The 12,991-nt window shown below is 39.7% G+C and overlaps 1 protein-coding gene and 1 long non-coding RNA gene across 12 annotated transcripts in view; one reads left to right on the forward strand and one right to left on the reverse strand.

Annotated features, from left to right (window-relative positions):
• LOC124062990 overlaps window positions 1-12,991 on the reverse strand; it is a 28,934-nt gene that overhangs the window by 12,672 nt on the left and 3,271 nt on the right. For 2 of the 6 annotated variants that reach the window (XR_006844027.1, XR_006844029.1), the window contains exons 2-3: window positions 11,962-12,151; window positions 8,899-8,975 (exon numbers count right to left, since the gene is read on the reverse strand). This is a non-coding gene — a long non-coding RNA (uncharacterized LOC124062990). Of the gene's footprint in view, window positions 1-3,851; window positions 4,153-6,044; window positions 6,986-8,898; window positions 8,976-11,961; window positions 12,152-12,991 lie in introns of those variants that run through there. The other 4 variants (XR_006844026.1, XR_006844025.1, XR_006844024.1 and 1 more) reach the window with 4 other exon arrangements.
• The window catches only part of LOC124062945 (putative helicase mov-10-B.1), a 36,084-nt gene that overhangs the window by 8,393 nt on the left and 14,700 nt on the right, over window positions 1-12,991 (forward strand). For 2 of the 6 annotated variants that reach the window (XM_046396076.1, XM_046396077.1), the window contains exons 22-42: window positions 2,407-2,503; window positions 3,062-3,195; window positions 5,627-5,720; window positions 5,819-5,960; window positions 6,065-6,314; window positions 6,427-6,540; window positions 8,517-8,697; window positions 8,915-9,057; window positions 9,157-9,330; window positions 9,854-9,966; window positions 10,091-10,296; window positions 10,508-10,605; window positions 10,778-10,875; window positions 10,964-11,062; window positions 11,160-11,262; window positions 11,428-11,545; window positions 11,973-12,164; window positions 12,316-12,387; window positions 12,487-12,612; window positions 12,692-12,780; window positions 12,877-12,989. In XM_046396076.1, the coding sequence (XP_046252032.1) occupies window positions 2,407-2,503; window positions 3,062-3,195; window positions 5,627-5,720; window positions 5,819-5,960; window positions 6,065-6,314; window positions 6,427-6,540; window positions 8,517-8,697; window positions 8,915-9,057; window positions 9,157-9,330; window positions 9,854-9,966; window positions 10,091-10,296; window positions 10,508-10,605; window positions 10,778-10,875; window positions 10,964-11,062; window positions 11,160-11,262; window positions 11,428-11,545; window positions 11,973-12,164; window positions 12,316-12,387; window positions 12,487-12,612; window positions 12,692-12,780; window positions 12,877-12,989 (2,756 nt within the window). The remainder of the gene's footprint in view (window positions 1-2,406; window positions 2,504-3,061; window positions 3,196-5,626; window positions 5,721-5,818; window positions 5,961-6,064; window positions 6,315-6,426; window positions 6,541-8,516; window positions 8,698-8,914; window positions 9,058-9,156; window positions 9,331-9,853; window positions 9,967-10,090; window positions 10,297-10,507; window positions 10,606-10,777; window positions 10,876-10,963; window positions 11,063-11,159; window positions 11,263-11,427; window positions 11,546-11,972; window positions 12,165-12,315; window positions 12,388-12,486; window positions 12,613-12,691; window positions 12,781-12,876; window positions 12,990-12,991) is intronic. The other 4 variants (XM_046396073.1, XM_046396078.1, XM_046396074.1 and 1 more) reach the window with 3 other exon arrangements.

The following is a 12,991-nucleotide window of genomic DNA, read 5'->3' on the forward strand; positions in this document are numbered from 1 at the left end:
GGAGAGCAACAGCTGGACCCCTGTTAAAGGAACCGAAAGATGACACACACTCATCTTTAGCTCTGGTATTTAACATGGAAAAAGAATAAAGAACTGGATGAAAACTGAAAGCTAAGTGTGCAGTAACTAATATCGTTTTCACTCAGGTACATAAAGACAGATTAGACTAGATCAAATTAGATTATGAGTTTCCTATTAGACTGACGTCACTGGCTCACGAGGGGATGTTGGGTCTGTGATTTAAAGAGCATGGTCTAGATCTGCCCTACATGGAAAGAGCCATGAAATTACTTTTCTTCTGATTTGTTGCTAGATAAATAAAACTAACTTGACTTCACTTTGTATCATTCATATCCAACAAATCAACCAACATCATGAAATACACTTAAATTCATTTTCTGCATGCATAGAGATAAGCCTTATATTTTGTTACGACAGCCCTAATGTAAACAAGATTGTTTCACAAAAATACAGGCTAATTTTCAAACCTAAAAAGTTTGCCACCCAATCCATAGTCTGTTTTTAGGCCTCTGACTCATCACCTACACCTCTGATTTTTCTCAGAAATTTCCAAAAAAGTTCCATAAAAGCAGTGACATCCCCAATGCACACCCACTTCTCAAAAACATCATATATACATACTGAGATTGTGAAAGAGCAGTTAGAAGTACTGAATCAATATTGATCTGGACATATTTATTCTCAGTATCATCTGCCACCAGTCAGAAGATCAGGTGAGACATTCAACAGATTGTTTGCACTGACCACCTGGCTCTCAGCTGTACCCTTAAACATTCTACATAGCGTTTTTTAACTGATAATAATACAAACTATGCTTATAATCACTTATTTATGCTTGATTCCAAAGAGCATAAATATACACAGTTTGATTTGATCAACTTTGACTTCTCCACATGTGTCCTGATGATGAGCTGATGGTCACCAAAACTGTCTAATGAAGAAAAATACCTGTAAAGTCTGTATAACCTTACATTTACTCCTGTTGGTTTGTTTATAAAAATAAACACAAATAAGCACAACTGTACCAGAACTAAAATGCTACAATCTAAAGTTCCTCCTCCCCATTTTGGTGCAAACCAAATGAACCAAACTACAGGCGTGAAAGCAGTCTAAGACTATTACAGAACCAGCCTATTGTAACCATAAAAATACATCAAGATTTAGAGGATTTAAAAATCCTCTTACTATGAATGCATGGAGATACTACTAATTATTATTATTATACAGCAATAATGTAGCTATGACTCTCTCATACAGAAGGGGTTGTGGTTTCATCTAATGTGGGTTGGAAAAGAGAGGTGTGTTTTTACGTCTCACAGGAAAAGCTTTATACAGCCTAAATAACTCATCACGGTCACTGAATGAAACATCAAAATCATCAAGGGTGTTCTTAGCTCTGTTGTTATCCAAATTGTTTGCAGTTTCGCCATTGTCAGTTGGGTCAGTAGGGATTTTCTACCAAATTAACTCTAACTGTTAAATTTAATTTTGGGGGTTTTCTGGTGACACTCATTGTGGGAGTGCTTGGGTTGACTGCACCCTTGCCAGTGTTGGCGTTCCGCATCATCATTTCCTCCGAGCAAATCTGGTGTGAGCCAAAGAGACAAAACGTTTCCCCCTTGAATAACTTCGATCATATCAGTCTTTGATTATGGATAATAAGAAATTAACTTCATTCTACGAGACTGGTCTCAATTTTTTTGATTTTTTAAAGGAGACTTATCAAACATCCATCACAAACAGATTTCAACTTCATGAGATTTATGACCAAGAGTTCAGGACCAGGTGAGTTGTTCTTACTACTATATTTTATGCCATAGATCTTTGAAAACCACTGATACAGGATATTGCCAATGATTAATCAATCACATAAAGCAATGTAAAATGACCAAAGAATAATAATATTCAATGATTAGGCTTATTTTTATTTAGGCAGGAAAGGCAATGCGGTTCAAGGATGGTGTGAACTCTTTGAATGTGTTAGATGTCTCTGTTAAGACGCTTTTCAGGAAATAATGGAGGACCAAATTTGAAAAACATGCTAGTTGAAGCGTACGGATAAAAAAAATGATGTATTGTTGAGTCTAACTAAACAGCTGTGTTCTTTAAAGCAGCAACAATGTCTTTCAGACAACATGAGTGCTTTTCTCACTTCAGATCAGATGCTGTTCAGACATCATTTCTGTTTTATTGTAATCTGACGTTTTGGGAACAAAGTCTAATTTACACTGAACTATGAAAATATATATATTTTTATTTATTGAGCTGCACTGAAGATTTTGTTTCCTAAGATTTGTGCTTTCTGGCTCAAGCAAATTCACCTCCCGCAGTATGTTTGACAGTTTCCTAAATGTTTCTGTAAATATGTTTTTGTTTTTATTTTAGGAACCATGGGATCAAATCTCCCCACTTCAGATCAGTCCTCTACGGCCTGACAATGTTCGACATGATAACAACACAACAAGACAATATCTACTTCAAGGTATGCAGTTCCACATGCTATTTAGGGAAGTTTAGTATTTTTGGATTTCGAGATGTGCAACATTAGGTTTTCATTAGCTGTTTTATCGAGATCAGTGTCAAAGTAATGAGTCACTGTATTTCCCCTTCTGATGGCATGTCTGTTTGTCCCAACTGATGTCACCAGCTGTTTGTTTGTCAGTTGTGGTAAATAAGCGGAAATGCAAACTCATTTTTGTAGTGTGTTTTCTGGCTCCTGCATTGCATGTGACTCGTCTTGGTTTAGTTGCACAATATCCAGATAGATTATACAATATTACAATTTCAAAATAATAAATAAATAAAGTTGTCATGCAGATGAATCAAACAATTACTGTTACGGAAAGGCCCCTTTTTTAATCAATTGCTCTAAATTAAGTATTCATGTAGGCAAAAAATGTATTTCTGTATTTGTATAAACAAAAGTGAATACTGTATGTCATGATGTACACTAGCTTCATCAAAGAAAAAAAAAATCATAATGGAGGACACTCAGCTACTTGATAGTGAAGTTTCTAAAGGAGCTGTTTATGTGGGTCAGTGCCATTCAGACAGGCGTCATCAGCGAGAGCCTGCCAGTCCCAGGACAGTACAGGTCTTTGTCTCTGGAGAAGAAGCCGAAACAGCCCGGGGGAGACTGGCCAGGTTTTTGAAGGAAGAACTGAAGAAAAGCAGGTAACAGAGACCTCCTTTCCATAAGTCATTTCTCTGACCATGTTTGTTTTTAACTTTTAACTTTTGTTTGAGTGCTGCAGAAGGAGTCCGTCTGTACTGTGTGTGGCAGAAAGTATTTACTGCTGATATTATTCCAAGGTTGCCCTTCAGTATGGAAAGGCCATTTAAATGAAACAATCTTGTGAGAAGCCCTTATCTTTATGCTAACTCATAAATATGGAAAATCTCGCTATGGAGGCATAAGGAGGGATAAGACCTCATTATGAGTGCTGGTATTGTTTAAGCAGACAAGGATGAAAGTATTTTGGTCAGGAGTGTAACAGCTTTCACCTTTTTGTCACTGCTGGGAGAGCAAGGAGTAAAAAAATCAATGTTTAATGAAGTTTTTTTTAAATTAAGATATAAGCCCCTTATGCACACAAATAACTAATATGCCTTATTACGGAGATTTCTACGACGCAAGCATGTCTAAAGAGAAAATGGAGTGTGTTTTTGTTTTATAGTGTTGTGGTTTTTACCTTTACTAAGTTAAAGTTTCATTGTACAACTCAAATTGAAACTACTAGGAAAATCTCATTACCAAAGGTTCCAAAGGAAACTTCTGCACAAATCAGTGGCAGACGCAGACTCACAAAACACTTGAAGACTCAGAGATCTTCAGTCAGTGCTGGTTTATTTGGTTTATTTAAACACCCAAAAGGCAGCAACATTTATTGAGACTTGATATCAAGGTGAACAGGAAAGCAGTCATTGCTCTATTCTCAAAATCTGGTTACTGGGTCTCTGCTTGACGCGTGTTACCAGACATGGTTCACCACATTCAACCCCTTTCGGGTAATGCAGACTGGTGTTCTGCAGTATTGCTAGGTTCCAGCCAAACTTCCTGTCTTGTAATTGTCTTTGCTGCTTTTGCAGAACTCCACATCCTTCTCCTTTTATGGGTGTAATTCAGCACCCCTGCATTCATAAATGGTTAACAAAGCTCATTCAGGATATTTTCATTCAGCATATAACACTATATTGTGTTACATAATATCTAAATGATCACCCTAACACATTTATGCAACATTCGTCTAAAAGGAGTTTAGATCATCGAGATACTATATACTTCTGTATAATAACTAATGCATTTTTGCTGGTGATTGTTAGAGGATTATTGTAACCTCATAGAGAGTTAGAACCCTTTCACAGAGAATTATTTCTCCCTTCATCCTACAGAGCCCTTAATCTCTTTGTCTTTGAACTCAGAGTTCGAGGTTTCCTTGAACTTTAGATTTTTAATCAATTTTATGTGAGAGCTCTGCTGAGGAGTTAAGTTGTATCCAGCTGTAATCTCTGACGTGCAGGGAGAGATCTCTCAAAACCAGATTCCTTATTGATATAGTCAAACTCAGACATGGTAAGGCAAAAATAGTAGGAATTAGTTACCAGTCTTTGTTCTGTTGATATTCTGTTTGTGACAGCAGTTTGTTGTGGAAACCTCGAACATTAATGAAAAAAGGAGCCGCTGGAGACGTTGATGAAGTATTTAATGACACTTGGTCGAAAAGAAACGGCGTGGACTTAGAACTGATGTTACTCAGTGCATTGCCATGCCAGTTCTGAAGTCTCCCCAGTACTCTTCCAGTCTAGGTATATGTAAACTTTAGACATTAGTTGCATACCATCATTACAAGACCCTGCTGTCAGATATATCATTGTCTCCTGCTATGACACATGGTAAGATCATAATGCATAACTAGTCTATACACCATGACTGTTGGTACAACTGTGAGATATTGCCACCCAAACAGTGGAACGCACTTCTGAAGGGAATAGAGTGCATCTGTGAGCGATACAGATAACAGGGGAATGTTATTATTTCCTCTCACGGAGTTAGCCTTGATATGACCAGTTACAAAGAAACTAAGGCCTCCATAGGAGGAAGGAAGATATAATAATTCTCTATGAAAAGGTTATAACTCTATATGAGTTTACAATAATTCTCTAACAGTGATGACTTTGAGAACCATCTGTATGAGAACTAGAAGCATGTTGACTTTGCGTGTGTTCTTGAACTTTTGCAACACAGATTATAGTTGATTGTGATTTGGAACAGAACAGACATGACACTTCGGTTAATTGGGTTCATGCAGGTTAGAATTTTCACAATGACACTTTCCTTACACCTTCCTTAGCAAAACAATTATAACAAAAAGTGCATTTCTCCCTGAATACAGAATAAACAAAAGTAATTCAGTGGTAATCAACAAACAAAATGTCCTGCGGAGTTTAAGCCCACAAGAACAAGCTTAATTTAACTGTGTGATGTGGAGGGGGAAAAAAAAAAAATCAGATGAGACAGGAAATAGGGTCGTGTTCAATCTCATTTAGTCTTTAAAGTCACACACTAGTTGGTTGCCTTCACAACCTTATCTCTTTGCACCCACAGAGCTCAGCTCATCTCTGCCAAAAATGGCATCCGGATCAACTCTGACCCTCAGTTTGAGAATGGGAAACTTTGCTTGCTTGTGGAAGAATGCGAGGTATGATCGTTATGAAACTGCAGTGCTCTCTGATGATCATTTGCTGAATGAGATAAGCCGAAGAAGTGTAAAAACTTTTCTTTTCCTTTTTGAAACAGTGTTTGGTAAACCTGAAAGTGGAAAACTCTGGAACAAAGCCTGTGTATTTCACCTACTACACCCCACTGCACTGGCTGAAGTACTTCACTCTAAAGGATGAGAGCAAAGTGACTAAGACAAATCCTTTGTGTCTACATCCAGGTAATATGGTGATGCCATGTTTGCTCAACTGAACGAGAAATTATGAGCACTATAAACAAATATAAATACAATAAACATCATTACCTGTTATATTCTTTTCCCAGGTGACAGCTATGAGATCCAGGTTATTTTCCACTGCACTGTGGTTGGTTTCTATCCAACTACACTGGCCTTTGAGTTCAGACAAGACCTGCAGACCTCCGATGCGTTCTACATTGTACGCTTCATTGAGGCTCGGTGTATAACTGCCTTAGGACGGGAGCTGGCACCCACAGCACCCTACAAACCTCGCTCTCTCCCTGCCTGGATCCGTAAAGTTGATTACAAGATTGTGGATGGACAGCGACCTGAAGGGTATCACCATTTACTCAACACACTGTTGAACAAAATGCAGCAAATGTAAATACTGGAAAGGTGTACATCTCTGTGTGTATCAAACTTCTTCTGTATTGTCTCCTCTTACCAGACTGTCAAAAAGGGAGCTAGAGAATGCAGTTATGCTAAAAGAGTATCGCATGCCGGCATACATGAACTCGTTCATCAAATCACTGGAGAAGCCTACCTTCGTCTCTGATAAAAGGTAAATTCAGTTCAGTTTGATTTGATGTCCAGCAATAGTTCAGTAGTGAAAGGACACCACTGGTGTAATGATGATGGAAAGGGTAGCCTCACTGATGTGTTTTGCATGTAAGGGACAATGTCGAACAAAGTGTCAAATGGTTATTTACCAAAGAAAAAAAATTTAAAACCAATATTTTTTGTTGGATGTGTTTTGCAGTCAAAATTTAAAGTTTTTCCACAAGCTTCAAGTCTATAACTTTAAGTATAGTTGTTTATAGGGAATAGGGAATTTCTTAAAAAATGCAGAGTTACTGGAGTTATATCAAGGCAGGTTTACTTCTTCCAGCAAGGAGACAAGTCAGCACCGGTACAGAGTTGTCTGAAATCATGGCTAAATGCCTGAGTTTTTATAGAGGAAAATCTGAGCTGCTGTCATCACCCACGAAACTGCTCTTAGCCTCTGCCTATAAATAAAGTAGAAAGTTATATTGCGTTTAATCATGATGTTCTTTTAACACTGTATAACTGATACATTTTTCTAACAATAGTTAGAAAATGGTTTCCCTGGTAACTCCTCAGATTTGATTAATAGCTGAAACAATCATTATCATCCCATAAGGTTCTTATGCAGTGGAAACCCCATTAAAAAAGACAAACCTTAGATATGACCTGGCAGCGAGAGATATTTCCATTCTGCTCTGCTCATAGACCTTTTTGTCTCCGCTGTGAGCCAGAAAGCTAGTGTTATGCTAGCAAGATTCAAAGTCAATAACGTTGCGTACTGTTGACACAGAATCAATATAATTTGGCAGTATGTTTAACAACAAAACTGTCTAGCAGTCCAGCCATGTTACTGTCCCCAAAACAATATCTAGATTTTCAAGGTCATGTGCTTTACTTGTGGATTATCCACCCCACCCACATCGTTATGACTCCAGTATGGTAAATAAATGTTGCACTTGATTCCACCAATATTTACAAAAGAAAAAAAACAATCTGTACACAACATCCAGGCTGCAATTATATTGCACAGCAAAAAATAACTGGAAAAAGAATTCAGTAATTTAACATAAACAGTATAAAGGCCAAAAACAATTTGTAGAGGGTGAGCTAGCTAAAAAACAAAACAAACTGATATCACTGTCTATTTAATGCAATCACAATCTTTTTGAATGCAGGTACTTGTTTCCTATGTATTTATTCTTTCAGAATGCACATCCTCCCCTTTATCCTTGTATGCTCTGCACCCTCTATATGCTGTTGCTGCTGTAATACTGTAATTTTTTTAATTCATTAATTTAAGTTAATCCCAAGATGGGAAATTTCTTCTCTGCATTTAACCCATCACTGATTGAAACACACACATGCAACATGCAGTGAAACACACAGGAGCAGTGGGCTGCATCAAGCAGGGGTTAAGTGCCTTGCTCAAGGGCACATCAGCCAGCTAATGAGGGGTGGGGACATTATCACTCCACCACACTCAAATTTTTCCTGCCGTCCAGTGGGGGAACCGAACCAGCAACCTTCCGGTCATAAGTCGCTTTTCCAACCTCTAGGCCACGGCTGCCCAGTAATGAGACCAATAAAGGATTATCTTATCTAAATTGTGATTTTGAATTTTTTCAATTTTGAAACACCCATAGCCTGTAACCAGACCTGAAATAGCCTATAAATGTCAAGATATTGCATTATAGTACAAAGTTGTATGCACAGTAGAAGAGTAAGTTTTACAGTTTGTCTGCAATATCTCACCCAAAGAAGAGCCATGCAGAGTAAATCATCCAATCAGCTTGCCTGTCTGCTTAGCTACACATCACTCTGTTGGTTTGTTCATGGATATGCAAGAGTGAGGTTATGTGAGGTCCAGTAACAGGAGTAAGATGACATTAAATAGCTCTATGTTTTGCCTGTTTGTGGACAGCGGCAACATCAATCACTATCTACAGCATGTACACTGCCATACGATTTGTTTTTTTCCTTTGGTGTGTTCAGAAGGGCCTTGCTGGAAAGCCCCTTGAGCCGGAGTAACTACTCAGAGAAGTTTCATCTGCTGCTGTATCTGGAGGAGCAACAGATGGAGGTGGACATCAAGAAATACAACATCCCTAACAGTGAACAAGAAGTGGCCATCATGACCAGAGATCCAGTCAACAAGAAACTTCTCGTTCTGGAGGTTAATATGTGCTTATTCATTCACCCACAAAATCACTCCTTCCTTCACTTTTTTCATTCTCTCTCTCACATAGAGAATTTTGAAGGTAATTTGCATTGGCCGGCAATCTATACAGCATCTCTAGTGCTGGAGGAAATGTACAATTATTTTAACTAACAACATATTCACCTGCATATTCAGGGACATAAAAGTAATTCATACCTTTTTCACCTGCCAGGTACCTGGTGTGTCTGAGAACCGCCCGTCTGTACTACGAGGGGATGCACTGCTGGCGTATCCTGTGGGAGAAAAGACGATTAAGTATCGCGGCTACGTCCACAGTGTGCAGCTGAACAGTGTCAAACTCGGCTTCGGCCCAAAGTAAGCACATGGCTTCACATTAAGAAATAAAAATTTTGATTTCTTTGACTCATGTTTGTTAGAATATGAGATTCACAAACTCAATCAATTTGTTTGCAGATTGCTGGATCGCTTTGTAGATGGCATGAAGTTTAATATTGAGTTCACTATCAGCCGCCTGATTTTGCGTCTTCAGCACAGAGCAGCAGAGCTGGCACCTCAATACAGATTGGAAGATGTGCTGTTCCCTGCAGCACCCACCTCCTCTCAGCAAACTGAGCTTCCCCAACTCAGGTTAGACATGGTAGCAAATAAAATGTTTATAACTTTGGATAAATATTACAGCACAGAGGTCAGTGAAATTCCATCCTCTTCCTGTGATGTAAGTTATTGAGCTGCAGATCACATACACTAATCAGCTAAGTCTCGAATTATTGTTCTCCCAACAAACATGGAGAAAGTATTGGTTGAGCCAACTTATTTCAGTAGGAAGGCAACAAAAAACACAAAAATGTCATATTTGTGTTATGTCATGTTATTCCATGTCAGAAATGTGCCAGTTTCTTCAAACAATTCCCATGCACACAAGAAAATCATGTTTCAGTCTTAAAAAAGCATGAAAATTACACAGCCTCAATAACATTTTCCAGGATCTTAAAAAGGTTTCTTATCGAGTCTTTACAAGAAAAAACGTGTCAGTCTGTCATTTCTGAAACAAAACTAGTTACTTGTGTTACCCAATAAGATGATCTGAATGTGCATGTAAACATAACAGCTGTCTCTCTCTACCTGTGATCCTCTCTCTTCTTGTCCATAGGCTGTTTGACTCAAAGCTGGAGAAAAACACAGAGCAGTATCAGGCTGTACAACATATTGTGGCTGGCTCATCCAAACCTGCCCCCTACCTGCTGTTTGGCCCACCTGGAACAGGTACAGAAAGTACCAGCATATTACTCTGTCTTGGTCTTCACTGCTTAAGCAGGAAGGTTTGAACTGTTAACCAACCAATCCCTCACAAAGTCAAAGTTATTCAAATGGTTCTTTGTCTGTTCAGGCAAAACTGTGACTCTGGTGGAGGCCATCAAGCAGATAGAGAAGAACCAGGCCTCCTGCCACATCCTGGCCTGTGCTCCCTCCAACAGCGCTGCTGATCTGCTCTGCGAGAAGATACTGGACTCTATGGATCCTAAGGATAAGCCTAAAGTATACCGCATATACGCCAGCAGCAGGGAACCAAAATCTGTCCCCGACGGTCTCAAAGTGAGAAGCGTTTGTTTCAGATGTGAAGCACATCTTTGATGCAGGAAGCAACTTATATACATTCACTCTGTCATTCACAGTTGGATTATCTACCCCCATTCGCTTGCTTTCTCTCTGCAGTACTGCTGCACTTTTTGGTGCTTTACATGTTTTATGCTGTTGTGGGATTTTTGTTTAGATTTTGTACATGAACATTGTGGTTCTTTCACAGGCATGCTCTAACCTGGTCGGGGATTGTTATTTTTATCCTGCTAAAGAGAAGCTGATGGAGTATAGGATCATTGTCACCACCCTGCTAACTGCTGGAAGGTAGTGAAAAACAACATCAGAGCAGTTTGACTATCAAAAAAAGCTGCATTTCACTCTTACACAGTACAGTATTCAAATCCTGTCTGTTTTCTCTGCCAGTCAGAATACGACCAGTCAACTCTAATGAAGAAGTTCTGTGGCAATACTTGTATGTACTTTCTTATCTCTACAGGTTGGTCACAGGAGGCATCCCTGCAGGTCATTTCACTCACGTGTTTGTGGACGAGGCAGGACATGCTGTGGAGACTGAATGTTTAATTCCAGTGGCAGGTAACAAAAACAAACAGCAGTGAGTTTTCTGTGATTGTACTGAACTTGTTTTATGTGTTGGCTGATTTTTGTCATTCATGGAACAAAGGGCTGCTCCATCCAGAGTCGGGTCAAGTCGTTCTGGCTGGGGATCCCAAACAACTCGGACCCATCATCAGATCCCCTTTTGCACTAAAATACGGCATGGGCAAGTACAGACACGCTCACACACACCGTTTAAAACACTGTAATTTGAAGCAATGAGGATACTTTGTTCTGGAGTTAAAGGGCTCTGCTGTCTGCAGGAGTGTCCCTCTTGGAGCGCTTGATGAAGGATTTTCCTCTGTACCAGAAGAACGAGGGCGTGTTCAACAATCGCTTTGTCACAAAGCTGCTGCACAACTACAGGTGTGGCAGTAGAGACAGTTGTACTTCAACTCTTGAAAGAAACAATGTGTTTGATTTTCTACATCGTCTCTTCATCGTATTATTATTATCATTTATTGAATTTCCCTCGGGATCAATAAAGTATCTATCTGTCTATCAATTTTCATGTGTGTGTGCCCTGCTAAGGTCCCATCCTGCCATCCTGAAGATTCCTAACGAACTCTTCTACGATGGGGAGTTGCAGGTTTGCGCGGATGAAATTTTACGCAACTCCTGCCGCAATTGGAAATATCTCCCAAGGAAGGTAACAATTACAATGATAATTAACAATCTTTCAGCACACACAAACTGTACAGTGCATGTGAACAGAGAGTTTACAGACGTAACCCCGGTTCTCTGATAACACAAGTCAGGAATCCCACTACATGAACTCAGAAGCCCAGTGGCTGGCAGTCGTGAGGACTGCTTCAAGAAGAGGCACGTCCTCTCCCTATGAAAGTGGGTGATCTGCCTTGATTGGCAGGGTTGGGCCAGAGGCAGACAAAGTCAGTCAGTGAAAGGCTGACCCGAATCAACTTTAGTAAATATTTCTCTTTTCTTGTAGTTTTTTCCACCCCATAATGGCACAGTATTGAAAAGAATTTCTCTCAAACAATATACAAAAACCCTAAACATTTTCTTGAATAGTATGTATGTTCTGAAATATTAAATAGAGCTCACGTATCTCTCAGGGCTTCCCAGTGATCTTCCATGGGGTGGCTGGCGTCGATGAGCGAGAGGCCAGCAGTCCTTCGTTCTTCAATGTAGCAGAGGTGGAGGTGCTGATGAACTACGTCAGGAAACTGCTGCAGACACACGGCAAGAGGGGCCTGGCTACCATCTCACCTAAAGACATAGGCATCATCACTCCCTACAGGAAACAGGTTACAATTAATACAGTTTAAACACACAGGATACAGCATCTTAGTATTGTTGCAGATTACTCTAACACAAATGTACACAGGTAGAAGAGGAAACATGTTCATCTCAATTATATTAAAAGCTGCAAATGTTTTTTTTCTGGGTGTTGTACAGGTGCAGAAAATCTGTAAGGCCTTGGACAAAGTTGGGAAAGAGCTTAAAAACAAGGAAATGGACAGCCTTGAGGTAACTACACATTTCACACTTAAAGAATTGAAAAAACACAGCAGTGTCTTAAGTATATGAAGGAACATACATATGTGTGTGTGTGTGTGTGTGTGTCAGGTGGGTTCAGTGGAGGAATTCCAAGGTCAGGAGAGGAGGGTGATCATGGTGTCGACAGTGCGGAGCAGCCCCAATTATGCAGAGATAGACCAACAGTTCAACCTCGGCTTTGTCAAGAATGAGAAGGTAGATGACGCAAACACGTGCATGTGTGCTGTGTATGTACACACAAAACATCATTCTGACACACTCTTTTCTTGTCCAGAGATTCAACGTGTCTGTGACTCGAGCTAAAGCCCTGCTGATTGTGGTGGGAAACCCCAGAGTGCTGAACACAGATTCGACCTGGGCCCGGTATGTGTCAGCATATTATAACTGTATTCATTTAAATTCAAGAGAGCAGTCCCAGTTAACTTTGTCGTTTTGATCTCCCCACACTCCTGTCTGCAGCTTCATCCAGTACTGTAAGGATGAAGGAGGCTACACTGGTTTTACTGAAGCAGAGGAAGACGAGGACATGCAGTTGAGACTTGCTTCCCTCTACATCGCCACTGAGCCTAATGGT

The sequence above is a fragment of the Scatophagus argus genome, chromosome 8 (assembly GCF_020382885.2).
Source record: "Scatophagus argus isolate fScaArg1 chromosome 8, fScaArg1.pri, whole genome shotgun sequence".
NCBI lineage: Eukaryota > Metazoa > Chordata > Actinopteri > Scatophagidae > Scatophagus > Scatophagus argus.